Source organism: Meles meles, chromosome 15 (assembly GCF_922984935.1).
Source record: "Meles meles chromosome 15, mMelMel3.1 paternal haplotype, whole genome shotgun sequence".
Classification (NCBI taxonomy): domain Eukaryota; kingdom Metazoa; phylum Chordata; class Mammalia; order Carnivora; family Mustelidae; genus Meles; species Meles meles.
The window spans coordinates 52,503,412-52,529,991 of record NC_060080.1 but is presented as its reverse complement, the minus strand read 5'-3'; the positions used below and the strand labels follow the sequence as shown (position 1 = coordinate 52,529,991).

At 44.6% G+C, this 26,580-nt stretch overlaps 1 protein-coding gene across 24 annotated transcripts in view; it reads left to right on the top strand.

Annotated features, from left to right (window-relative positions):
- Positions 1–26,580, top strand: part of DYSF (dysferlin) — a 203,405-nt gene that overhangs the window by 138,198 nt on the left and 38,627 nt on the right. For 15 of the 24 annotated variants that reach the window (XM_045978655.1, XM_045978675.1, XM_045978671.1 and 12 more), the window contains 4 exons: positions 66–227; positions 1,278–1,443; positions 1,929–2,005; positions 8,125–8,187. In XM_045978655.1, coding sequence (XP_045834611.1) covers positions 66–227; positions 1,278–1,443; positions 1,929–2,005; positions 8,125–8,187 — 468 coding nt within the window. The remainder of the gene's footprint in view (positions 1–65; positions 228–1,277; positions 1,444–1,928; positions 2,006–8,124; positions 8,188–26,580) is intronic. The other 9 variants (XM_045978680.1, XM_045978677.1, XM_045978673.1 and 6 more) reach the window with 1 other exon arrangement.

The following is a 26,580-nucleotide window of genomic DNA, read 5'->3' as shown; positions in this document are numbered from 1 at the left end:
CCTGGCCCTGGCTTTTCCTGGGGTCTGGAGCCTTTTCAGCTGCTTGCCTCATTCTGTGTCCCCAGATCCTGGCGTGGGGCCTGCGGAACATGAAAAGTTACCAGCTGGCCAGTGTCTCCTCCCCAAGCCTTGTGGTGGAGTGCGGGGGTCAGACAGTGCAGTCCTGTGTCATCAAGAACCTTCGGAAGAACCCCAACTTTGACGTCTGCACCCTCTTCATGGAAGTGGTGAGCCTGACTTCCCTGCTGTCCTCTTCCAAAGTCCTTGTACCTAGAATGTCCACAGGGCTCCGGGCAGCTCGGCTGGGCTCTGACTCCCCGTGGGATCCTGGGCAGGTCATGGTGTCTTTTCCACCTCATTTGTCTATGGAAACGGGGAGGCAGTGCTCACCCCCTCCTCACTGGAAGACTTGAAGCCCATGAGCAGCCCAGATGGGGTCAGCTCGCTCCTTCCTACCCAGACACCGAGTGCCCAGAAGTCCCAAGGGGCTGTCCTCAGCCCCCTGGAGCTCTCCTCTGAGGCCCCCCCCAGGGCTTTGACCTTCCGTGGTTCCTCCAAACCTTCCCTGACTGGGTCCTCCTCCAGCCTCGCTGTGGGATCACCCCCACAGCCCGTAGTCCCCCAGCCCTCTGCAGCTCCTCGGGCCGCCTGGGCCTAGTGGCCAGAGTAAGGCAAGACTGAGGAAAGGAAAATGGTTTGCAAGATGAAAGCGCTATAGAAATTCCAGGCCCAGTGGCTGTCAACAGGAGCCTCCTCTTGGCTGAGCCAAAGCCGCCACCGAAGGAGAGCATATAAATTATTTCAAGTTGTGTTCAAAGTGCTTTCGGGGCTGGGGTTGGGAGGAGAAGAATCTGGGTCTGCAAGCCAACTCTTGAGTATCCACTTGGGGGGGACTGTCTGCAAGAAATGTTGAGTCCTGGGCCAAATTCTCCCTTCTTCCCTTCCCCGACCAGTGAGGGTTCAGGGAAAGTAGACTTGTTTTAGCTTCAGGCTGAGCTGGATGTGTTTGGAAGGTAAGGCTGTGGGAGGAAAAGTCAGCTTCTGTGTACAGCATTCAAGAGGCAGACTGAAAAGGTGTGTGACTTCTCTCCCCTGGCCAGCTTCTGGGTTCGGCCAACCACCACTGGGGATTTATGGCCCTTGGGGCTTATGTGTGGGTTTCTAGTCATTCTCCGCTCCTTGAACTTGTCCTGTGAAGGAGAGCCCCACCCCTCCTCTGAAGCCACCCTGAGATGGGTTCAGGCCACCACCCAGACCTTCCCTCCTGCTCTACCCAGATGCTGCCCCGGGAGGAGCTCTACTGTCCCCCCATTGTGATCAAGGTCATTGACAATCGTCAGTTTGGCCGCCGGCCCGTGGTGGGCCAGTGTACTGTCCGCTCCCTGGAGAGCTTTATGTGTGACCTGTTCTCCGAGGAGAGTCCGTCCCCACAGGGCGGCCCAGGTAGGGGGTGGGCCTGCTGAGGGGGAGGGCTGGGGCCAAGGGGTTGGGCAGGTGGAGCGTCCCAGGGAAGATGTGTGCCAAAGCCCTCCTCTTGCTAGAACCTGAGTGAGAAGTGGTTTCTCTTCAACTGACCAAGACCAGGAGGGTGGGAACTTTGCCGTCCTCAGGGCATCTCCTAGCTCAAGGCTGCTGAGGCTGGGGCTGCCATGGGAGGACATGGGGGAAGAGTTGAGGGAGAGAGAAAGGCAGGGATTCCATGGGATGAGGAGGGAGAGAGAGAACCGGAGAGACAGGGAATGTGAGAAGAAGATGAGAGAGATGGAGACGGGAAAGGGAAGAACTGGTTGGGAAGAGAAGGACACAGACTGAGAAGTGTGGAAGGCTGAGGCCCCTTACCTCAGTGTGCCTGCCGAATCTTGCGGCCAGAGAGGGGCAAGCCCCCTGAGGGAGCCCCTTTTGGGCCTGGATACCGCTCTTCCCTACAGATGATGTGAGTTTACTCAGTCCCGGGGAAGACGTGCTCATTGACATCGATGACAAGGAGCCCCTCATCCCTGTTCAGGTAAGACAAGCCCTGGGTCCCTGGGAGAGACACCAACTCCTCAGGCCTTGGCTGCCCCTCCCCCTTCTTTTTCTCTCCTCCCCTTTCTCCCTTCCCTTCCTTACCACACCGCCTCTATAAGACATCTCCCTCATATCCTGGGAGCAGGACACTGTATAGGTGGAGGGACCCAGATGGGAGCTTTCAGTCTGATCAGGAGTGGGGTGGAGGGGTTGGAGGAAGGTTGTATGTGGTCTCCTGGGCAAGACCACATCATTTTCCCCCAAGTGTTTGAAGAAAATGGGCCCTCTACCTAGAAGGCTGTGTTGAGGGCTCTCACTGACAATTACTCAGGAAACATGGTGGGATCGGCCAATGAGAGAGAAGGAAGACGGGGGAGAGTGACCAGGCAGATATGAGGGTGCTCCAGCCCCGTTGCCTCACCCTAGCCAGAGCCCTGCTGGGAGTGAGGGCATCTTGGAAGCAGTTGAAAAGGAAGGGTCTGTGTCCAAGCCAATGTCCTTCTTATCCAATTCCCTCCGTCTCCAGGAAAAGAGAAGGTGAGGTCTTGGGAGGGTCTTATTCCAAGGGAATCCAACCCTGCCGTCCAGTAAGAGGCGCACCCCTTTGCTATGTACTTGGCAACCGAGGGCCAGTTGGGCTGTCCAATGCTGAACTGCATGGTGGGAGATCTGTGATGTCTTTTACAGAGCGGGGAGCACTCTCCCCGCCTTGGGCCCTGGGGTGCTCTAGCTCCTGTAGGACCAAGGTCACTGGGTCCTTCCCTCAGTGGAGATGGCCTCACAGTGAGAGCACCAGCCTTGACCTGCTGTCTGTTCCAGGTTGTCACCCTCCTTCCGGCTTTGCAGGATGCTGGTCACTGGTCACACCACTCGTATCTGGGGCTCCCAGAGCCTCCCCACTGCCCGGAGGCACAGCCTCCAGCCGGTGTAGACAATGTGTGTGTCCTCTGGCTCTTGGTCTGTTTATTGATCCAGGGATGGCCTACCACTTCGGGAGGTTCTGTTTTCTTTAAACCACCAAACAAATACCGGCCTTGGGAGCAAAAGAACACACTGGGATGCTAAGTTGGGCTCAGGATCCTCAAAACTGCTCTGGAGATGTGTTCATAGGGCTTCCCTCTAACATTTAGGATGGATTTCTGCTGCTTTTTTGCTTGTACATCTTTTTCCCATTTCCAAGGGAAGGTCTCTGACATGGGCCCAGCTGCTACTGAGACAAGAGGTCTTGCTCTAGAGTTTCTCTGACGCTGAGAGTCCTCAGAAGCCCCACACTCTCCCTCTCTCCCACCTCTGCGACTCTGTGGGGTTCTGCCTACCATCCTTTCTGCTGGGGACGCCTCTGGTCTAGTCCCGATCAATCTGTAATTCTGTAATTCTGTAAGACTCAACTTAGGTATGGTCACCTGCTTCCAGGATTTGTTGCTGGTTCCCCTCCTTCTCTTGAAAGTCCTGTCTATATCTTGGTCACTGCCCTTGCTCTAAGTCCTGATTGTCTCTGCAAATATCAGCCACCTTCCCCAGACAAAGCTCAGGACAGTCACCGGCTGCATTCCTGTTGTGTCCTCAATGCCCAGCACAGGACTGGTTGAAAGGACATATTCAATGAAGTCCATCTGGATGGGTGGATGTGTGGGTGGGTGGACGGATGGGTGGATGGACAGATGGTTGACCTGCTTGCTGTTTGAATGGGTCTGAGAAGGAGCTTCTCTAGACTGGGAAAATCCAAGTGGAAATTTTGGATGGTCCTACCCAGGTTTTAGCTATGTTCAATATTAGTGCCTTCTGGCCTAGGTGGGTGTTTGTAGCTGGATTAGGCAGATACTTAGCTCCGAACTCCAGGCTGTCCAATCCTGGCTCCTGTTTCCCGCCCCCTCAGTGGGCTCTCTGGGTCTATGCAGGGAAATGCAGGGCTTGTCCAGCCGGATCTCCATTCTGTGTGTGCTGCCCTCAAAATGTCTACAGATTCAGATGGGGCGGTGAGTAGAGGGGGACTGTTTTGAGTCTTGTTGGCTACAGGCACAGCCAGAGGCAGATGTTGAGGAAGCACGGTCTGGACACCCTCTTGGCATTGACATGAGTGAACCGGGCCTGGGGTCTAGCCAGTGCAGGGTCTGTGCTCTTTGTGGAGCACGTGGCCAGTCTGACTAGAGCTGCTGGCCAGCCAAAGGGTAAGGAGCTGAGATCTGGGCTCCCAGAGGTGTGGCCACGTGTGGAGGGCCTGGGCTCACGGGAACTCAGACATGGGCCTGGAGAAGGAGGAAGAGAGATCTGCCTGCTCTGATGGAGGAGGCTTGGACCGTGCCGTCATGGAGCTCCCTGTCTGATTGAGGAGACAGTGCCCTCCTCTTGGGGAACCCCAAGGCCAACAGGGAGACCAATGCAGGTCTCCAGGAAGCCCTGGCCTGATGCTGTCTGATGGGGGACGTGGGGGAGACTAATTTTATATTGTGTTTTCCTCTGAGACCCAGTGATCATATTTGGCTGGTCCAGCAGAGCCAGGAGGCAATGGGAACCAGTTCCAAATGGTTTACCAGATAATTCTGGGTCGGTTTGTATCCCTTTTTCCCTCCCCCAGCAAAAATAGAAATCCCTGCTCTCTGGGGACTGGAGGGACAAGAAGTCTGGCAGAATCTGGACTTTGCCTGGCTCGTGTTTGTCCACCCCGCGTTCCTCCACAGCCAGTTTCATGCTCTTGGCGATGCAGTCCCCCCTGCTGAGCTCACCGGGTCCTGGCTGCGGCCCAGCTGAGGAATCTTCCCCAGTCTCAGACAACGCTCTTGCCAGATCCAGCTTCGGTCTCGGTCCCTCCTGTCTCCTGCCTCAAGGCACTTCCTCTCTTCTGCTCCACCTCCTAACCATCATGGGCTCAGCTCCTGGGGGGAGTCTGCTACACATCAGAAATGTCATCTCAGACCCTGCTGATGTTGTCATCAGCCTGACACAGCAGAGAGTTTTTCAGGTTTCTGGAAATGTTTGGTTTCTCTCAGGAGCAGCCAATTCTAGGGATGGTCCCAAATGTATGTGTAAGCAGATCTGTCTGCTCTGCCTCAGGCTTCTCGGTCGGCAGCCATGTTGGAGCAAGGAGACCCCATGGGGGTCAAGAGGCCTGTCTTCTTGAACTTTTCTCTGGCGATCAGGGCCTGGAGGAGACAGGCTGTCGTGAATTAACTCCACAGTTTATTCTTGGTCCGTGCAGCTCTCCTTTGTGTAGATTTTAGACCTGCCGCCTGAGGGGGGAGGTAGTGTGTACGTGTGCACACGCGTGTGTGCGGGCAGGGGTGTGCGTAAGCTCCCAAGGGTGTGTCTAAACTTGGCAGGTAGTGTTCAGGAATCATGGCCTTGACTTTTGACATTCTGAGGGCAGCCTGGGTATGTCCTCAAAGAGGGGGACAGAGCTTATTTCATTCCATTTAACGCTCTGCTTTAAAAAAGGATATATTATTTTTTCTCTGGCTATAAATACATGCTAATTATATAAAATTTGGAAAATGTAGGATAATTATGAACGAATAGGCATCACCTCCAACCAAGGGCCCAAGTGGAATGAGCTGCTACCCACATATTCTCCATCCTTTCCTTCCCCACCCCCTGCCCCCGTGCTGGCAGGCTTCTCTTTCAGTCTCTGACTCCGAATCAGGCTCCATTTCTTTCTTTAAAACACAACTGGGGTCTCTGTTTACTAATCTGCTTTTTCATCGAGCTGTTTCTTGGTGTTCTGGTGATGAAGCGGTGGGAGAAAGAGTGTGCGAGACACACACAGAGCACACTCCCCCCATCCCTTACTGAGGGTCCGGAAGCTCGGGATAGAGGTGGCGCCCCCGCCCACCCCAGCGTGCAGGCACTGAGATGCCCCTGGAGTCACCTGGTCACGGGTGACTCTTGCCTGTCATTCTGTGAGCCCACGCTGGGTGGGGGCTTCTCTGTAAGTCTCCAGAGAAGGAGAGCTTCTGGGTCTGGGGAGGGGGACCATACACATGGTGAAGAGGGGTAAAGAGGAGAACACCCTGAAGTTCTCTCCCCAGTTGGGAGAGGCGAGAGGTGTGTAGCTGATCTCACACGAGATGCCTCATCAGCCAGGGACAAAAAAAAAATCATGGACTCTCTTGGTCCTGCAGGGCAGCATGGGCTACGTGACCAGGAGGGCTTCTGGCGGTTGCTGTCCTCAAAGGCTGGTGGGGTCAGAACAGCGGAGGGGAAAGGAGGGCTTTCCTGTGGGCAAAGAAGTGGGAGCATGGGCTTGGTGGTGGGACAGCATGTGTGAGTGCGTGTGCATGCGCGTGTGCATGTGTGTGTGCGTGTGCGTGTGGTGGGCAGATCCTGGAGGAAGTGTAGGCTGGCGTGGTGAAGGCATCAGAAGGCATGAAGACCTCCTCCCCACGCTGTGGAGGAGGGTGCTGAGTCTCTCCCCTCCCCCACCCCAGCTGGGGCTCATTTTGAGCCTGCGGCTCCACTTATAGTCTCCGGGACACTGTGAAGGTGGCGACGTGCCCCCAGAACTGGAGCAGCAAATTATGTCCAAGTCCCAAAGGGGAACGTGTAATTTCGGAAGCGGGACCAGATCTTTGGAGCACTGTGTTTAGCTTTATTTTCTCTCCCTTTTGCTCTGGTGAACTGCCGGTTTCCCTCTCACCTTTCTAAAAACAAACTGTATTAAAAATAACAAAAAAGGCTCTTGTGAGGTTCAGGATGAGAGCGGGAGGGGCAGAGGCGGCCAGCGGTGGGGGGTTGCGTGGAGTTCATCCAGTCTCTGCCAGGGGTCACACCACATCCACCGACACGTGTGGCCGGTCCCCCGGCACCATCCAGTGGCCTGGCCTGCTGCCTACTGGCCATTGCCGATGCTTCTGGCTCTGGGCAGCCAGAAGGCTGGTTTAGGGGAGGCTAGGATCCCCTCAGTGATTCCCCCTTCACAGGGGAGAGATGGCTCTGTGGGTTCCAAGACTCCCCTCCAGGTCCCAGCAGACTTCCTCCTGCCTTTCTCCTAGGTGAGTGTGTCTCCCTGGTTCTTCCTGCCAAGGAGAGGACAGCTGCCTGGGACTCGGCCTCCTGTGGAGCCTTCTGGAGCTCACTGCTCAGGGCTCAAAGCCAGAGAGGGCCTGACCCTGGGACTTCGTATCCTGGCCAGTGTCCTCTGCCCTCCAGCCTTATTTGCCTGCTGCCCGGTGCCTGCCGTCCCTAGCTGAGCCATTTGCTTTCTTGGCTGTGCCACATTTTATTTCTCTGCTCCTTTGCACTTGTGATCTCCTCTGCCTGGAATGGCTCTCCTGGCTTTGTCTGCCTAGACTGGTACTTATCCACGCCAAGCCCCATCACCTTCTCTGGGACCAATACAGTGGTCTCTGAAAAAGTCACCTGCCTCCAGTCCTGACTCCTGAGGTTCTCTGGACCCTGCAGCCCAGGGACTCACCCTATAAATTACTGAGTCATGGGACCAGAAGACTGCAGGCAAGGATCTGATGCCAGAAAAAAAGATGTAGGAAGTTTTCTCTAGGATAGCAAAGGCGTGTTGGACTAACACTCTCAAAGTCCCCCCTTTTACAGGCTTGGGGGAAGTCGTAGGATGTCCTGGCTCTTGTCTTTAAAGAGAAAAGGCTCAGAAACCAGATTTAGGAACCGTGCCCAAGCAGCACTTGGTGTGGACCAGCTGTTAGAAGAAATCACCGGGGAGGATGGGGAGCTTGGGCTCCGTCTGGGATGAGGAGGTTTGAATAGGGAGGACATGTGAGAATGGCACTGAGTAAGTGGTGCCAAGGGCAGTGAGAATGTGGGCAAGGGGGGCATTGGCTGAGCCCCTTCCTTGTGCCTTAGTTGTGCTAGATGTGCCTGGCCCTCCCCTCTTCCATACTCAGTGTTGCCCTGGGGGCTGGGCTTTGTACCCATTCTCTGGATAAGGATGCTGACTCAGAGAGGTCAGGGGGCTTGACCAAGGTCGCACAGCTAGCTGATAGAGTAATGGGGACAGGATTTAGACTCAGGCTTACGTAACTCCCAAACACGTGTTCCTCCCACAACTTCTATAGCCTCCCTGGTTGGAGAGCTCTCCTTCCTTGGGGTTGTCTAGTGTTCCCTGAAGAGGTTTCTCTAATCCTGTTGCTAACCAGCGTGTTTAATTTGTAGCTTGCAGACGGTCTGTTGGGCTCTGCCCCCACTAACATGGCATCTTCTCCGTCCAGTCTTCATGTATGTATTGTTTACCTATTTGTGGGCTCATTGATTTCCCTGGGGGGCTGGGGGTGGGGGCATGGAGTTAAGGGAAGGGAGGAAAGGGAGTGAGAGGGGAAGAAAGGAAATACATTTGACCCTTGAACATGGGAGTTAGGGGTACCAGCCCCTGCACAGTAGAAAAGTCACAGATTAACTTTTGATTCCTCAAAACCTTGACTACTAAGAGCCTACTGTTGACAGGTAGCCTAACTGATAACATAAATAGTCAATAAACACATATTTTGTATATCATATGTATTACGTACTGTATTCTTATAATAAAGTAAGCTAGAGCAAAGAAAATGCTGTTAGGAAAATCATCAGGAAGAGAAAATGCATTTACAGCCCTGTATTTATTGGAAAAGTCTGTGTGTTAGCGGACCCATGCCGTTTGGGATCAACTGTATTTCCTGAGATCCAGCAAAAAACACAGTGACCTGTCCTGTGTCGTGGAGGAGGGATGGGGAGTGCGCTAGGGGAAGATTCTCAGAAACAGACAGTGCTGAGCTATCTCTTAGTGTATCTTGTCAGTTTTACCTTAATCCTGTTTACCGGCATGAGGACCAGGTGTTGGTTGGCCGGGCGTGGGCTAGTGGGAACAGGGAAGTCTCTAGATTAGATCTGGCCTGCTGGGACATGGGACACAAGAAGGTTCTGTGGGCAATGGCAACCTGATTTTCTCTGCCCCTCCTAGAGGCATGGAAAGTGTGGGTGACTGAGGAACCTTGGTTGTCTTGTTACCGGGGCCCGCTGTCTGCGACTGGGCTGATTTGCGTGGTGTCATCTTTAGTGGATCCCTGGGGGAAGATGACTTGGTGTCATCTTGGTGTTAGCCTTCACCACGTCCTCGTAAAGTCCCATGCTGAGAGCCAGAGCTGCTCCCAAGCTGCTGGGGGAGCCCTAAGAGAGAGGACCTGCCAACAGTTAAATTCTGTTCATGGTGCCGGCGGGAGGCATTTGCTGTATTGACGTCTTATGGATTTCTAGAAAGAGGCAATATATATTTTTAATTTTTTCTGATTTATCCATTGGAGAAGATATAGAAAGCACAACACAGGGTAAAGCAGAAAGTGAAAACCACTTGTGTTCCTACCAGCTGGAGATAAACACCATTAAGATTTTGATGAGCTTACATTTTTAGGTATCTTTTATGCATGTGTGCATCCTTTTGTTTAAAAACAAATTCAAAATAAGGATCATATTGTACTTTTTTATAATCTGCATTTTCTTCTATTGAAAAGTATATTGTGGATGTTTTTCTGTATCTTCATATTCTTTAAAACGTGGTTGCATGTCATTCTGCTATATGAGCATCCATAAAGTTTTAACTGCTCCCTATCATTGGACATTTAATGATATCAATTTCCACTAGTGTCTTTTGTTTCTTAGAGGAGTTCTTTTTGTTTACTTTAAATAGGTCCAATCCATTTCATGTTTAAGACTTAAAAAAAATTATTTGACACAGAGAGAGAAACAGCGAGAAAGGGACAGTGGAGTGGGAACACAAGCAGGGGGAGTGGGAGAGGGAGAGGTAGAAGCAGGCTTCCCATGAGGCAGGGATCCCGATGCGGGGCTCCATCCCAGGACCCTGGGATCATGACCTGAGCCGAAGGCAGATGCTTAACTGACTGAGCCACCCAGGCACCCCCATTTCATGTTTAGTCTTAGGCATTTTATAGCCTATGTTGCTATCTACATGGAATATCTTTTTTTTTAGTGATTTGGCCTAATTGCTTATTGTTAGAATATAGGGAAATGATATTTTGTCTATTTACTTTGAAACGGACTCTTTAGTGAGCTCCTTTACTAGTTCTGAGGGTTGTTCACTGATTTTGGTGGGTTTTCCAGGAAGGTAAAATGGTTTTCTTCAAACAACAATAAATATGTCACTATCTTTCTAATAATTTAGATCTTATTCCCTTTTTGCAGAATAACATTTGATAATTGAGCTGCAAGTGAACAAACATGTTTAGTTACTGATTCTAATGAAAAGCTCCTACCATTTTTCCATTAATTGTGGTAATGATTGGTGGTTTCAGATAGATATTCTTGATTTTGTCAAGGTTGTGTCCTTTATTATTAGTTTATAAATAGCTTAAAAATGAGGTATAGGAGTTTAATTTTATCCACTGCATATCCATTTGACGTTTCTCAAGTGATTATTTTGTTTTCTATTGTTCTGTTAATACAATGTTAATACAATGTGTAATTGTCTTGCATTTCTAGGGTAAACTCAAATTGGTCAGTGGGTCATGGAACTATAATTTACTGTAATTGACGTCCTCTTATCCAGTGCAATCAAGACAGGTAGTTGTTTGGCTAATTGAAAACAGTGGTTAAATGGGGACTGATTAAAAGCCATGCATACACAACATAAACTTCATTTCTAATCCTGTCTGTGCATCTCCCTGTGCCATTCACTTGATGTTACCAAGGCCTCTTTAAATTTGGATCTGCTCTGAGAGTGTCGGATCATCCTCTTGGTACAAGCCACATCCAAAATGCAGCCTATGATTTTTTTTCTTTTGATTTACTAAAGTTTGATGAGATCTGAATGATACCTGCAGAAAAATCGGACTGCGGAGTCCTTTTAAAAATTTATGATTTTTACCCATCCTTTACCCATTTTTACCCTTCCATACCCACCATCCTTTAAAAAAAATCTCACTCATGATTCAACACTTCCATACAGCACTTGGTTCTCATGACGGAACATGCGCGCCTTAATCCGAATCATCTGTTTGAATTCACCTCTTGAATCACTGTGTTGTGATTCACCTGAAACTAATATTATGCTGTACATTCACTAACTGGAATTGGAATAAAAACTTAAAAATCTCATTGTTAATTTTCATTAGTTAAAAAAAATCATTAAATCCATTTTCTAGGTAAGATGCCCTTTCTTTTTAAATTCAGTTTGTGTCTATTTTTGTCATATTGACTTATTGATCTAATTATCGTGTTAGTACAACTGGCATAAATGGGTTTGGGAACCAACACGATGACTCTTGGAAGCTTGTAGGTCCTCTGTGGGCACTCTGGTGGTGTAGCAGCGTTCAGCGGGCTCTGTACTTTTGATTGTCAGCAGAGAGAATGAGTAGTGTTTGTTGATCCTGGTGAAGGGCAAGTTTGTGAGAGCTTCTAGTCTATATCACGACTTACATTTGCTCTAACTTATTTAGGATTTTTGTATCTCTATTAATGAGTACCACTTTAAAGTTGTTCCTGGTAAGTTTTTATATCTGAATTATAATAGTTGCATCAAATTATTTTTGAGGTATTCTCTCATTTTCTGTGCTCTTAAACAGTCTCTATGGCATGAGAATTACTGTTTCTTAGAGGTTTGAAAATACACTAAAGCCACTTTGAATCTGAATTACATACGTTGGAAATTGCATGATATAAACAGTAATAGAAAAAAAATTAATAGTCTTGCTTTATGTATAAAATGTGTAGTAATATGAATCAACCTAAATTCAAAAAATGATTAACAAGCATGTAATTTAAAAGGTGGTGGCCAAGTGAATTGTGTTTATGGTTTAGCTGGTAAATAGGATACTTTTTTTTTTTTTTAAATGGTGCTATGTGGGGCGCCTGGATGATTCAGTCTGTTAAGCGTCAGACTCTTGATTTAGACTCAGGTCATGATCTCACCATCATGAGATCAAGCCCCCCTGAGGCTCCACGCTCAGCATGGAGTCTGCTTGAAATTCTCTCTGCCTCTGCCCCAATTGTGCGTTCTGTTTCTCAAATAAATAAATAAATCTTAAAAACAACAGAAAAAGGTACTATGTTATATTTGAGTTTTGAATTTTAGAGGAGTGCCTATCTTATATAATTGTATAAGCTACATCTACCCTGTACTTTTTGTGTATGTGTGAAAAAAGGGATTTTTTGATCACTCTCTACTTCTGTCAGTTTGGTAGGTTAGATGTTCCCAGATATTGCTTATTACATTATTATGAATTTGTATATATTACTATAATAGAAGAACACATTTCTGTATCTGTTCTGTTTTCATCCTCATTCCTAATTTTGTGATTTCTGTTGTTAATCTTTTTTACTTTTATGGTTGTTATTCATCCAAAGAATCAGCTCTTCAAAAATTCTTGCTGTTAGGTTAGTTTCCTTAATTTCTAGTCATTTTTAAGCCCTCTTCCTCTGAAATTCCTGTTATATATATTTTGGATTTCTTAGGTTATCACTTCTTCTCTGCCCTCCCCCCCTCTCTGCATTGTTTAAAAAAATTTTTTTTTAGATTTTATTTTATTTCTTCAGTGTTCTAAGATTCAATTTTTAAAAAGGGTATATTAATCTACGTTATTTCCTCAAAATTCTAAAATTCTAAAATCTTGCCTTTTTCATACTGAAGTCTTTATTCCATCTGGAATTGATTTGTGTTGTGTGCAAAGTGTGAGACAGAGATTAGATTTCTTTTTATTTCTTCCCATATAGATAACCAGTGAATGTGTATTGTTGTAGAATGACCTATCCTTTCTTGATCTATAAGGACAATTGTGTAATATATCAGATTTCCATATAAGTGTGGGTTGGTTTGCAGCTCTCTATTCTGTTCCATTAGTCTTTTCCTATACTAATACTCTACTGTCTCATTCTCTATAGCTTTATAATAAACCTTCATATCTGGTAAAGGAAATAGTCTACCTTGTTCATTTTTAGAAATGTCATGCTGTCTTTGTCCTTTGCTTTTCTTTTTCTTTTTAAAAAAATATTATTTATTTATTTATTTGACAGACAGAGATCACAAGTAGGCAGAGAGGCAGGCAGAGAGAGAGAGAGGTGGAAGCAGGCTCCTTTCTGAGCAGAAAGCCTGATGTGGGGCTCGATCCCAGGACACTGGGATCATGACCTGAGCCAAAGGCAGAGGTTTTAACCCACTGAACCAACCCCAGGCGCCCTGTCCTTTGCTTTTCCATCTCGATTTTAGAATTAGCTTGTCAACTTCTTTAGAAAAACTGTTGTGATTTGAGTGAATTTCTGAATCATATGGAGAACATTTTTATAGTATTGTTAAACATGGACATGATAAAACTCTCCATTTAATTAGCTATTCTTTAATGTTTTTCAATACACTTTTATAATTTTCTCCAAAAAACTCTGGTACAAATTTTATTAAATTTAGTTCTGGCTATTTTGTGCTTCATTGTTATTTTTACTTGTATTTTTAAAGGTACATTTTCTAATAATTTTTTGCTTGTATATAAGTGAAACTTATCCTCATGTATTGATATTATATTCAGAAACTTTGCTAATCTCATACTAATTCTACTGATTTGATGATTTTTCTGGGTTTTTCTGTGTAGTCTCATATAATTTGTGATTAATCATGGTTTTGATTGATTCTTCTGTGTACTTCTAATTTCGATTTCTTTTTTATTATTTCCTTTTCTTATCTTATTGCACTGCCTAGGACCTTCAGTTTAATGTTCTATGTAACTGATGATAGAGTATTCTTATCTGCTCTAATTTAAAAGTGAATATTTTTATGTTACACTACTACTGCCTTGGGTGAATGATTACTAGTTAGCTAAGAGTTTTTAGTGTGAATAATATGAAATTTTATTGAGTGTTTTTAATGTATTTGTTGAGGTGATGATATAATTTGTTTAATCTGTTAATGTGGTGAATTACATTAAGAGATTTCTTTTAAATGCTAAAGTAACTTTGCATTTCTGAAACACTCTGTCCTGGTCATGATGCATTGTTTTTATTATTTTCTTTCTGCATTGCTAGATTCAGTTTGCAAATATTTAGTTTAGGAATTTTTTTTAATCAATTACCATAAATGGTAATGGCTAGAAGTTTCTTTTTCTGATAGTGTTTTTTTCAGGTTTGAGTATTTAGATAATACTAATCTTATAAAATGACTTGGGGGCATATATACTCTTTTCTTAATCTCTGAATGAATGAAAAAAGATTTACATTATCTCTTGTCTGAATGTTTGGTAGATTCATTTCTAAAACCATCTAGACTAAGTATTTTTCTTGGGGAAATTTTAAACTGCTGATATATTTGGAAAAATATTTATAGGAACTTTGAGGTTTTCTTTTTCTATGTGAGTCACTTTGGGTGATTTGTATTTTATAGGATCCATTTCTTCCTAAAAAATATTGATGTTTCTCACAATAACCTTTTACTTTTTCATTTTTTCTTCTTTCATTGATGTTCCTTTTAATTCCTAAGATTATAAGTTATTATTTTTGCTAGAATTTGTCAGATTTTTTTTGTTTGTTTGTTTGTTTTTAAAGATTTTATTTATTTATTTGACAGATAGAGATCACAAGTAGGGAGAGAGGCAGGCAGAGAGAGAGAGAGAGAGAGAGGAGGAAGCAGGCTCCCTGCCAAGCAGAGAGCCCGATGCGGGACTCGATCCCAGGACCCTGAGATCATGACCTGAGCTGAAGGCAGCAGCTTAAACCACTGAGCCACCCAGGCGCCCCGAATTTGTCAGATTTTTTTTCTGTCTTTTCAAAGAACCAATTTTAGCTCTGTTGATATTTTATTGTTTCCTTGTTTTCTAGTTTGTTAATTTCCTTCCTTCTGTTTTTTGGGGGGTTATATTTTTAACCTCTTAAGGGCTATGCTTAGTTCATCAATTTTCAGACTTTCTTTTTTTCTCATGTAAACATTTAAGGCTATAAATTTTCCTCTAAGTACTGCTTTATGCATCCCACAGGTTTTGATGACTGATTTGTTGTTGTTGTTATTTTCCAGTTCTAAGTATATACTTATTTTTGCTATATTTCTTTTTGATGGCTGAATTGCTTAAAAATAGGTTTTGAGGAGCGCCTGGGTGGCTCAGTGGGTTAAGCCGCTGCCTTCGGCTCAGGTCATGATCTCAGGGTCCTGGGATCGAGTCCTGCATCGGGCTCTCTGCTCAATAGGGGGCCTGCTTCCCTCTCTCTCTCTCTGCCTGCCTCTCTGACTACTTGTGATCTCTTTCTGTCAAGTAAATAAATAAAATCTTAAAAAAAATAAAAATAAAAAAATAAAAATAAAAAAAATAGGTTTTGGAAGTTCCTAAATTATGTTTTAAGTTATCTTTTTGCTACTGGTTTCAGCTTAACTGTGTGATGGTTCAGAGAATGTGGTCTGTATGTTATGGTTCTTGACACTTGCTTTATGACCTATTACAAGATAAATTTATGTAACCATCCTCTGTTTTCTTGGAAATAAAGTCTATTCTCCAAATGAGTTTTACATATAACATGTCCTTTTAGATCAGACTTATTAATTGTGTTATTTAAATTTATTTTTATTCTGATTTTTTTATGTGGCATTCATTAATTTCTGAGAAGGGTATATTAGAACATCCTGCTTTGATTTGATATTTATCATTTTCTCCTTACGATCTTTTTTCTATACATATTTGATGCTGTGTTATTAGCCACAAACACTTTTAGAATTTTCATATCTTCCTAGAAAATTGAACCCTTAAATGACGTGTATGAACCTCTCTGTCCCTTTGACTTTTAAAATATCTACATTAAATTTAAAATATCTAATGAGACTGTTTTGTCTGCTTTGTCTCATGTTAAAATAGCTACACCAGCTTCCTTTTGGACAATATTTTCCTAGTATACCTTTTTCTATTATTTTACTTTCAACTTTTCTGTGGCTTTGTTTTAGGCGTCTCTTTAGTGAACAGCAAATAGATGGATTCCATTTTTTCTTTTATGCGTTCTGGCAATATTATGTTTTTAAACTAGAGAGTTGAAGAGTTAATTGTGTTTACTGATATATTTGGATTTATTTCTTCTATCTTATTTCTTATCTTTGTTCATCCTACCCTTTTTGCCCTTATTTTTTCTTTTTCAGCTTGAAAGATTACCTTCCCTTCCCCATTCCTTCTTCCCTTTTCAGTTTCAAAGCTATACATTGTTTCTATTCCTTTAGTGATAGTATAGAAACTTTATCATGCAAAGTCTGAGTCTAATTAATATTTATAGCTTCCTCCAGAATGTCACAAGGAACTTAGAATGCTTTAATTCCAATCACATACCAATTTTCAAACTTCTTGTTCAGTATTTTAGTTTTAACCTCATACATAAGTGACATTTAAAAACCGGTATCATTTTTTAAATTTTTTAATTTTTTTATTATTTATTTGTCAGAGAGAGAGACAGAGAGAGAAAGATCACAAGTAGGCAGAGGCAGAGGGAGAAGCAGGCTCCCTGCCAAGCAAGGAGCCGGATATGGGACTCGATCCCAGGACGCTAGGATCATGACCTGAGCCGAAGGCAGCCGCTCAACCAACTGAGCCACCCAGGCGTCCCAAAACCGGTATCATTTTTTAAAGTAACCCATTTTCTGTTAGCTATACCCACATTTACTACTTGGTTTTGTGTGTCAGTTTTCTCCCTCCTGAGTCATCTTCTTTCTTCCTGAAGTAGAGCTTATAGAAATTCCTATAATTAGAATCAATTCATTGTAAACTTTCTCACTTTTAAATTATTGCTTGAAAATATTTTTATTTCCCTTATTTTGGAAATACTAGTTTTGCTGACTCTTATTTTCTATCAGCACTTTGAAGGGACTATTTTACCATCTTCTGGCTTCCATTGTGCTGTTGTCTTCCTAAATCTGAGAACTGTTTTTTTGTTTTTTTTTCCCTTCTTTTAATTAGTTCTGGTAGTTCTCTACCACTATCTCTTTAAATATTGCATAGTCCCCATTCTCTCTATCATTTCCTTCTGGAACTTATGATGGACCTTCTTTGTACTCCATGTTAGTTCAACTTTCTTTCATATTATTGTTTCTTTGTATTGCACTCTGGCTAATTTCTGAAGATAGATCTTCTAGTTCATTAAGTCTTCCATTGTTTCTAAGGCTATTTGACCCCACCTATTGAGTTTCAGTCTTAAGTATTATATTTTTAGCTTGAAAAGTTCTTCTGTCCCCACCCCCTGCAATCAGCTTACTTATTTTTAAAAATCTCTTGCTCCTTTGTCATAACTTTTAATGGATTTTTAATTTTTAAACAGCTTTTTAAAAAAAGTCATATTTCTGACAGTTCTGTTTCCTGTTGCCTTAATGGGTCTCATATGTAGTTGGCATTTCTAGCTGACTCTTGCTCATGGTGCCTTGTTCCTTATGTTTTGTGGTATTTCCGATTGTGAACTCATGTTCCTTGGAACTTTACCTGAGAGATCTTTGAGGCCTGCATGAAAGTTAGCTTCTTTCACAAAGGATATGTGTTTACTTGACCAGATGCGTGGAAATGCTACAAATCCAGATTCACTAAAACTAAACGTTTGGTTTGGGCTTTATTGGCCCCACAGTTAGCTTGCATTTTGGCTCCTTATTTTTCTGGATTTTTGCTTTCTCATTTGCCCCCAAGGGTTTTCTTTACATTCCCATCAGTGCAGGCCTGCATTTAAAAAGGATTTAAAGACATCTTATCTGTTAATTTAGGTGTTCTTGGAGACTTTCTGGCCCTCTTGTTTGTCGTTTTGCTAGAAATTGATGTCTCTATTATTGTTTTGCATTTGACAGTCATATTTGTCTTCCTGAAGGTTATATGTCCTTCAGGACTCATACTCTAACTTTGTATATCCTCTTAAGACTTTCTGCAAACATAAAGTAGTCATTTGTTTTCTTCTTTTACTCAATTCTTTAACCTAACACTTGTCTTAGTCTTCATATCGTTCCCCTTCTTTTGAACCTTATTCTCTTCTTTCTCTCTGTCCTTACAGAGGGAAGTCCTTGCTTGTCAAGTACTGACAGCTCAGATGGTTCTGCCTATTAGTGCAGGGAACCCCTTCGAATCTCAAGATTTTAGAAAAGGAAGAAGAAAACAGTCTAAGATTGTTATATCTTTACCTTGCTCAGTTAGGAATCCAGCAGGGTAGGAGAACTAAGAAGGAAAGCAGGATCAGAGGCTTTTTCATGGGACTGAAGAGCTTGTTTTCTGTTTGTTGTGGCAGCTCTGTGTTAGCTGACTAGGTCAGGGCCATGGTCCTCACCTATCGACCTCTATGTAAGGAGTTTCTGAAGTAGAGGAGAGCAAGCAGGAGTGTTCTTTGGGAAGTTGCTACAGTATTGTGGGTAGATCCTCATTCTTGTGGGTTTGGACTCCTGATGCGTTTAGGGTTAGGTATTCATTCTTCAAGTCTCAAACTGAGGTTGCCAGTTTATGAGTTTATAGTGAGAAATACTTCTGCCCAGGGGACATGACCCTGGGTTGTGGCCCAGCCCATGGTATCTTACAGGTTCAGCAATTGAGAAGCCCAGTTGTGATTGCAGATGAGTAAGGAATCAGAATGAGGAGAGATCATTCTGTGACTTGAAATTTAGTGGCAGCTGACTGAGATGGACAGATCCATCTCCAAAGGTCCGGACCATCCCAAGGGCTCTGATGTGCACGACTGTCCGCAGCAAACCTTCCCTTCTCTTGTATTCGTGGGACTGGTCAATTCCTTTTCTTCACTGACATATTCTTTCTCTAGATGTATTAAGACAACCTACCCATTTAGGGTTAAGTCTTAGTGTAAGAGCCACTCTTCTGCTTTGAGGTGATTTTTGCCTGTCCTTGCTCTGAACCACTCTGCATTGATTTCATGGTCTAATTCTCCGAGGGCAGCCCTATTTCCCTTAATTCCAAGTTTTGGGGGAATGCCTCATTGCAGCTCATGAATACTGACAACAATTTATCCCAAGACTTTGAAGCAAAGGTTTTTTTTGAGCAAAGGAATCAATTACAGGGTGTGGCTCCCAAGTGAGGAAGCATTTCCAGAAGGCATCCAAGGCTGTCTCAGAACTTCACGGTTGCACCTCTGAACTTGAGTGTTGGAGGGGGAATATTTTAACTTTAATAACACGGAAGGTTTTCCCTGTACTTTGGTATCTAGCAGATGTGCTAATTAGGAGGACACCTATCTTCTCCCTGAAGTCCGTTTTCTAAGGACATGTACTTGGCAATATTGGTTCAGCGAGAATTACTGTATGTGTTTGAAAGTCCAAAACTGTACTTCTTTAAAAATATCTCTGGTTCAGATGTGTTGCCAGTGCAGCCTGGCCTCCCCCCACTCCCATTAGTTCTGATGAGGGAGGTTTGATGCCTGTCACTACGTGTAATCTGGACCTTCCTTTGTGAGTCATTCCTTCTCTCATTTTCTCAGAGCAAATACAAATCGCCCATCAAATGACAAGTGAAGGCACAGGGGAGGCAAGGGGAGGGAAATCAGAGCCGAAATCTGTTAGCTATTTGGAGTAATTGGTTATTTGCTGTGTTTGCTGGTTGGGAAGCAGAGCACATACTTTACGGTCTCTCCTGTTACGGGGGCTGGAGTCACCCGCCGATATTGGATCCTCGTTGCCGGAGCCCTTGGCTCCGGGCGCCTTTCCCCTGCTTGGCATTCCTGTGGTCTCCTCGGGGGTGCACCCCTCCTCCCTCGATGCACACTGCAGGGGGGACAGCCCGGGGTGAAACTTGTCTGGCAAACTCCAGGGCCTCATCAGACAGGAGGAGGCCCCAGCCCCCTTCAACCAGCCCTCCTTGTGTCCGCCTCCACCCCGCCATATCCTCTCCTCTTCCTGAAGGGTCTTTCCCTGGTCCGTGAGGGACCTATTTTCCCATCCAGAGGAAAAGGATTCATCTCTTCTCAGTGACAAAATGCTCAGCTTTCTGTGGAACTCTGCAGGACCAGAAGTTCCCTATGAGGTCTCATTGCATGCCTTCCTATCCCTAACTGTGCTGTCCATGCCTGCCCCCCATGCACCCTGTAGCCTGGGTCAGGACAGTGCTTGAAACTTGGTACAGTGCTCATGGCTGAGTAAACATTTCCCCCCCTCCACCCCAGTGCCCCGAGGATGCTCACTGAAGCTTATTAAACAAACCAGTGTCTTTAACACCTCTCTGACATTAACTGAAGGATGGGGAAGCCAGACCGAAGTAGAAGCAAGTTCAAAATAGAAAATATTTGAAACGTAATGTGATTTTGTGTATGAAAATGCACACAGTAACTAGAAAGTAGGTTGACTTTGGCACATAGTAGGCTCCCCCAAAATACTTTTAAAATTGAATTTACGATAGCTAAGATTAGTGTCTGTAGTTTGATGAATGCTTCAGCAGTCCCGGGAAAGCCTTCAAAAATAGTTCTTCTCTTAAGTAGATTGTTGGAACTCTTGCTAAGCAAAACTGTCTATATAAGCAGAATGAAGAAGGTAAGGAAAGCTTTTGCCCAGGCCCTGTTGGAACCATCATAAGTTCTGAATTCTTGATGTCTCATTGCTGTCTTCATCAGTGACAAGACCTGATGGGGTCTTCTTTCATTCACCCTACTGGGCAGATCCCATTCCTCTGTACTTTCTGTTTGGGTGTAAGTGCTCACCCTAACCTCGGAGGACCAGGTCATGAGATCCTCTGTCTTACCTACCTTGGGCCCAGAACTGGGAGAGGGCTAGGAAGCTGGCCTTCCCCAGAGGTTCTCCACCCCACTTGGGTCTCCCATCTGGAACAGGCCAGTCATCAGATTATCAGGTCCTGACCCTTCTTTGCTCACCATCTGCTTGACTTTGCTAGATTCCAGGCACAGTTTCTCACTGGGCCTTTTGGAAGCAATTCAGCATTTTGGTTAAAGGTCTTCCCTTCCCTCCCACCTCTGCTGGTCCATCTTGAAGTCAGATTGAGCACAGTAATGATCTCTACAGCAGACACAGAGGCAGGACAATAGGGAGTGTCAACAAGAGCTCGAAAGGCCGGTGTTTCGCTTGTGGAAATGATTAAGTGATTTTTGTTGTGAGTATGCAGAGTTCTGCTGAATCAACATGGTAGCTGGCTGTGGGCATGTGTTTGTGTGGGTTTGGGGGCATGAGAAGTTTAGTATGAATGGGGTATGGCAGGTTGGAAATTGGAGTGCTTGCATGTTTGGGGGTTTATCTGGTCTCCATGTAGGTGTAAGTACTCGTATGTTGTGTCTGTGTTTGTATTTGTGCGTGTATGAGCAAATAGTCTCCATTGCTTAAAACTTAGACATTAATTAAAGAATGAGGGGTGCCTGAGTGGCTCAGTGGGTTAAAGCCTCTGCCTTCGGCTCAGGTCATGATCCCAGGGTCCTGGGATCAAGCCCTGAGTCAGGCTTTCTGCTCGGCAGGGAGCCTGCTTCCCCTTCTCTCTCTGCCTGCCTCCCTGCCTACTTGTGATCTCTGTCTGTGAAATAAAGAAATAAAATCTTAAAAAAAAAAGAATGAGAAGCGTCATATCATTATTCTAGTTATGCAGATGTTGAGTTCTAGGGCAGTGGTATCAGGGATTGAACTGATGATGTTGATAGTATCAACAAGGATATTGATTGTGATAAACTTTACAGGTCCTAAAGTCTCTTTGTGGACATCAACCTATAGCCTCACCATAATCCCAGTGTTGGGTTATATTATTACCCTCTTGATGATAATGATTTGTGCTATGAGAGAAACCACTTTCAACACAGTCTAGGATATCTACCTCTGGATCAATGTAGGTAATGAAGTCCTGCTTAAAATTATTTTTAAAAAATCGACCTTTTTTTAGAGGTGGGATTGAGTAGTTCCATATAGTGACCCAAGCAAAGTTTAACGTTGTAGCTTCGGTGACTAATGGATTTGACTGGGAACTTTTCTCTTTGATTCAAGTGGTCATCCTGGGAGAGAATACAAGCAAGACCTCCTCCCCACCCTCAACTTTCCTTACTTAACAGAAAGTCAGGCTTAGAATTATTGTTGTCAATTTTCTGTCTATATTCATGAAATGTGTTAGACCCACTGAAAGAGAAGGGAAGGTTAAATGTTCAGTGTATGCTATGATGATTTGGGTCTTCAGAGGGATTAGGGTGCCCATTACACTGGATCAGGCCCAGAGAAGCATGTCTTTGTTACATGGCTCTGGTTGGTCAGGAACTGAGTGCTGGCTATTAGTTGAAATTGGAGAGGCTGCTAGTCCGTGCCTTGATCAGACTTACTTGTTTGACTGACTGAATCATGAGGGGCCTTGAACTTTGGGCATGAGGATGTAAAGTTTTAATGGCCAGACTCCTTGCTAAAGCCCAAGGTGACACTTAGCAATCAAACCTTTTATATTTGTTTCTCCTCCTTGCCATGTTCCAAGACTAGATGCTTGGCTATTGCAAAATGAGGTCAAGGGCACACTTGGAATTTGAGAACATGTGACCTTTACCCTACTGGAGTTTTGGATGATGGGATTCCTCTGACAGCCGCGGGGAGGGGGCTGGCTTTGACACACCAGGGTTAAGACTAGAAGGGCTGTTCTGTTTCTGTGGGGCTCACTTTTCTGGGTGTGCTAACTTATTCTTGGACATTCTGAGGAGGACAAGGAAGAACTGAAATAACTCTATCAGAAGCCAAATTAGTAAACTAGAAGGAATGATATTTTCAAGTCACATCTGTGAGTGTGTTAAAAACATAACTTTATTTTCCTGTAATTCAACTTAATCTCCTTTTTGAGCTCACGTTTTTCCTGATGACAGAGAAGCCATAGTATCCTTCAGTAGTTCAGGTTTAAGCTGAGTCATTTTTCGGCTTTTCCTCCTTGTCCTTATCTCTGGGAGGCAGTTAGATTCTGGGTGGGCTTCCAGAATGTCATGACCTCCACAGGCAGAGACCCTTGGTCACCAGTATGTGTCTGCCTGTCTGTAGGCTTGCTGATTTCTGGGCCCACGAACCACATAGACAATAGCTTGTTATCTTGGCCACATGACCCTTTTAGGTCCCCTTGGCTCTCTCTCTTGACTAATTTTCAAGCCTTTCTGGGAAACATGGTACAATTTGGCCACTCTTTCATGACACTCTGGGGTCTATAGGAAATGCAGAAGGCTCCCCGGCTCTCTCTCCCATGATGCCCATGCAGCCATCTCTGCCAAGTGCCTCATGTCCCCATTCCTCTGGCAACTTCTGGGCCGCTGTTTACTTGATTCCCAGAGCTATGGAAGGGTCTCTCCCATATAAACTTTGGAGCTAACCTGGGGGCCAAGTTGTGGGTTTGCCTCATTGAAGCCATCACAAATCTCTAGTTAGTTCTTCCTCTCCCCCTCTACATTTTCATCTCCTCTGGAGAGGGTGGGAAAACTAGCTGGACAAAACATTCTCTCAAAACTATTTTTTAAATAGCTATGTTATCTGCCTTCAGAAATTTAAAAGGCAAATATCCCCTGCATCCCGGCTGTTTAGGCATTCATATATTCATCGCGTACTTACTGCACTCCAATACATGCCAGGCAGTGCTCGAAGTACGGGGGACAGAGAGTTAGAAAAGATAGAGATCTCTGCCCTCATGGGGAAGGAGACACAACAAACAAATACCGAAATAAAATACACGGCATGTCAGATGATGGTAATTGCTAGGGAGAAAAAGCAAGGAAGAGGGGATAGGATTTGCTGGGGGGGAGGGGTCATGACTTAAAATCTGGCGAAGGAAGGGGGGTGAAGCAGATTGCATTTGAGTCAAGACTAGAAGGAGGCGGAGAAGTGACCCGTGGATCTATGGGAGGAATAGTGCTCTGGCAAGAGTATGGGGATGCTGGAAGTGCTCGAGGACCAAGCAGGCCATTGTGGCGGATGAGTGTGAATGAGGAGGAAAGACAAAGGATATGAGATCAGGAAGGTCAGGGGACCACATCACGAGAGGATTTGGCTTTATCCTGACTTGAGTTGGCAAATCACTGGAGGGAATGCACGAGGGCTGATGGGCTCCATTCTGTGGGGCTGTTGTGTTGAGGATAGATTTGGAGGCAAGGCTGAAAGCAGGGAGGTCAGTTGGAGGCTGGGGAAATGTTCCAGATGATGGGGAACAGGGGGTTAGAGATTTGGGAGAGGTGGTCTGATTCTGAATATGTACTGAAGGTGGCACTAACAGGATTTCTGGTGGCCTGAACGTGGGGCATGAGGAAAGGACTCAAAGGGGACTGCAGTGTTTTGGGCTTGGGCATCTGGAAGAAAGGTATTACCATTTACTTACTTGAGGGAGACTAGAAGGAGCAGGTGGGTGGAAGATGGTCAGAAGTTGGATTCTGGACATAGTACATTTGAGATGCTTATTAGATGTCCAGTGGGAGATGTGAAATGGGAGTTGGGTTTCAGAGGAGTCATCTAGGCTGGAGGGAGCTCAGCATGGGATTCATCAGCATCGATGCCATTTAAATGTGTAAGTCTCAAGGCGAACTCCAGGGAGTGTGAGTGGATGGAGAAGAGAAGAGGTCTGAACACAGAGCCCTGGGGCACTCAGATGACCAAAGGGTGGGTGACCAGGAGAAATCAGCAGAGATGGAGAAGGCTTGGCCAGTGATTGGGGGAGGATATCACCCTGGTCCTCGGTAAATTGATCGTTGAAGTCACTGGTGATCTTGACCAGCTTTGATTGAACAGAGACAATAGGAAAACAAGAATTAGACACAAGTGTAGCTAACTCTTTCTAGAAGTTTTTCTGTAAAGGGGAGAAAGAAATGAGTTGGGAGCCAAAGGAGAAAGTCAGAGAGTTTTCTTTAAGTGACAGGGAACTAGTGTCACCTGTTTGAAAGCTAGTGGAGTGACCAGTAGAGATGTGTGTTGGGTGGCCTGGGCGAGGGTGAGGAGGATCATGGAAAGGTGTCTTGAGTAGACCAGGGGTATGGGACCTAGAGCATGAGTACAGGGGTTGGCCTTGGGTTGGGAGCAAGTGGAGCACACGTGGTGACAGGAGGGAAGGTGGGATGTGGTGCAGGTGCTGACGAGGGCCTGCAGAAGTTCTCTTCTGATTGCTTATGCTTTCCAAGAGAAGGAGGAAGCAGGGTCACCGGCCAAGAGTGAGCAGAGGGAGAAGGTGGTGGAGGTCTGAGGGAAAAGCAGAAGGTATAGGAAGGTGGTGTTAGGACACGGGAGAATTCCAGGACTGGGAAATTGAGGGGAGGTGGACAGACAGCACTGGGACCCCCTTGAGGCTGTGACACGAACTTGGAATGAGAGCAGCCATTCCTTTGCTCTTCCCCTCCGGCCACATTCGGTTGTGTGCAGAGGATGTACATAGAGTCAAACCCAGGTTGGGTTGGCCGGAAGTAAGACAGTTTCCAGAGAAGGGCAAGGGAGTAGAAACAGGGAAGATCAAAGGGGTAAGCAGAGGATTGTAGAAGCAAACGATAAACTAATTAGTATACAAATTATGATTCTGCTGCACGTATCATGTCTGCCAAGGGGGTGGAATTAGAAGACGTTAGCCTAGATGCAGGAAGAAGAGGGGGACAGGAGCCACTGAGCGGCAGGCCGGCTGGTGTAACCTGGAGTTAGAAAGGCCAACCACCACCTGTGTCTGCGGCAGCCATGTCTGCTGGGGAGAACCAGCCGCTGGACCCTGCCTGGGGCTTTGAAGGACAAGGAAATTACAGCTGAGAGAGGTTCTTGAGGAAAATGGGGTATCCTAAGATTTAGGTCTTTTTCGGTGACCATTTGATTATTCTTATAAAAAAAGAATTTAACTCGTATTTCCTTAGAATACATACTCAAGATTCCTTCTTTTGTTGTTGTTTTAGAGGTTATAAGCTTGTATGTGATCATTTGTTTCTTTTTATTTTAACAGCTCTATTGAGATAATCCATATAATACAAGTTCCTATTTAGTGTACAACTCAGTATTTTTTAGTATGTTAACAGAGTTTTGCTGCCATCACCATAATCAATTTTAGAAGGTTTTTTTGAAATGTTGAAATATATGATATAATTTATTAAGTGAAAAATGAATATTAAGTTATTGCAAGAGTTTAATAAAATAACATTAAATGGGAAAAATAGAATAGAAAATAATATATACATTATGATAATGACCATAGGTGAGAAAAAATTTCAAAAAGAACTCACAGAAACAGAAAATTATAGTTTTGTATATTTTCCCCTTCATGTAAATACATTCTCTTAAAATGTTTTATATTTATTTGAGTATATTCTAATTAAAAGAAATGAGTAACTAAAACAATACACAACATATACACAATACAAAACATATAAAAGACTTTATATCCTCCTCCCAAAAGGAAAAAACAAGACTCACTTTCAACTCTTACTTTATTTCTAGTCCCTATGTTGAGAAAGTGTTGTTTTCTCTTTCTGTTAGATGTGTCTTTGGTGTACAAGGTCAAGTAGCTGTCCATCTTCAAAATGCTCAAGTTCAATCCATTTGTGTCTGGTTTGGCACTGAAGCTTGATGCTTACTGACCTGACACTAATTTTAGAAGGTTTTTATCACTCCAAAGAGACCCTGTACCCAAGAGCAGTCACCTGCCAGTTCTTCCCAACCACTCCCAGTCATCTACTTTTGGTTTCAGATCTGCCTATTCTGGACATTTCATATAAATGGAATCATATAATATGTGGTCTTTTGTGACTTCTTTC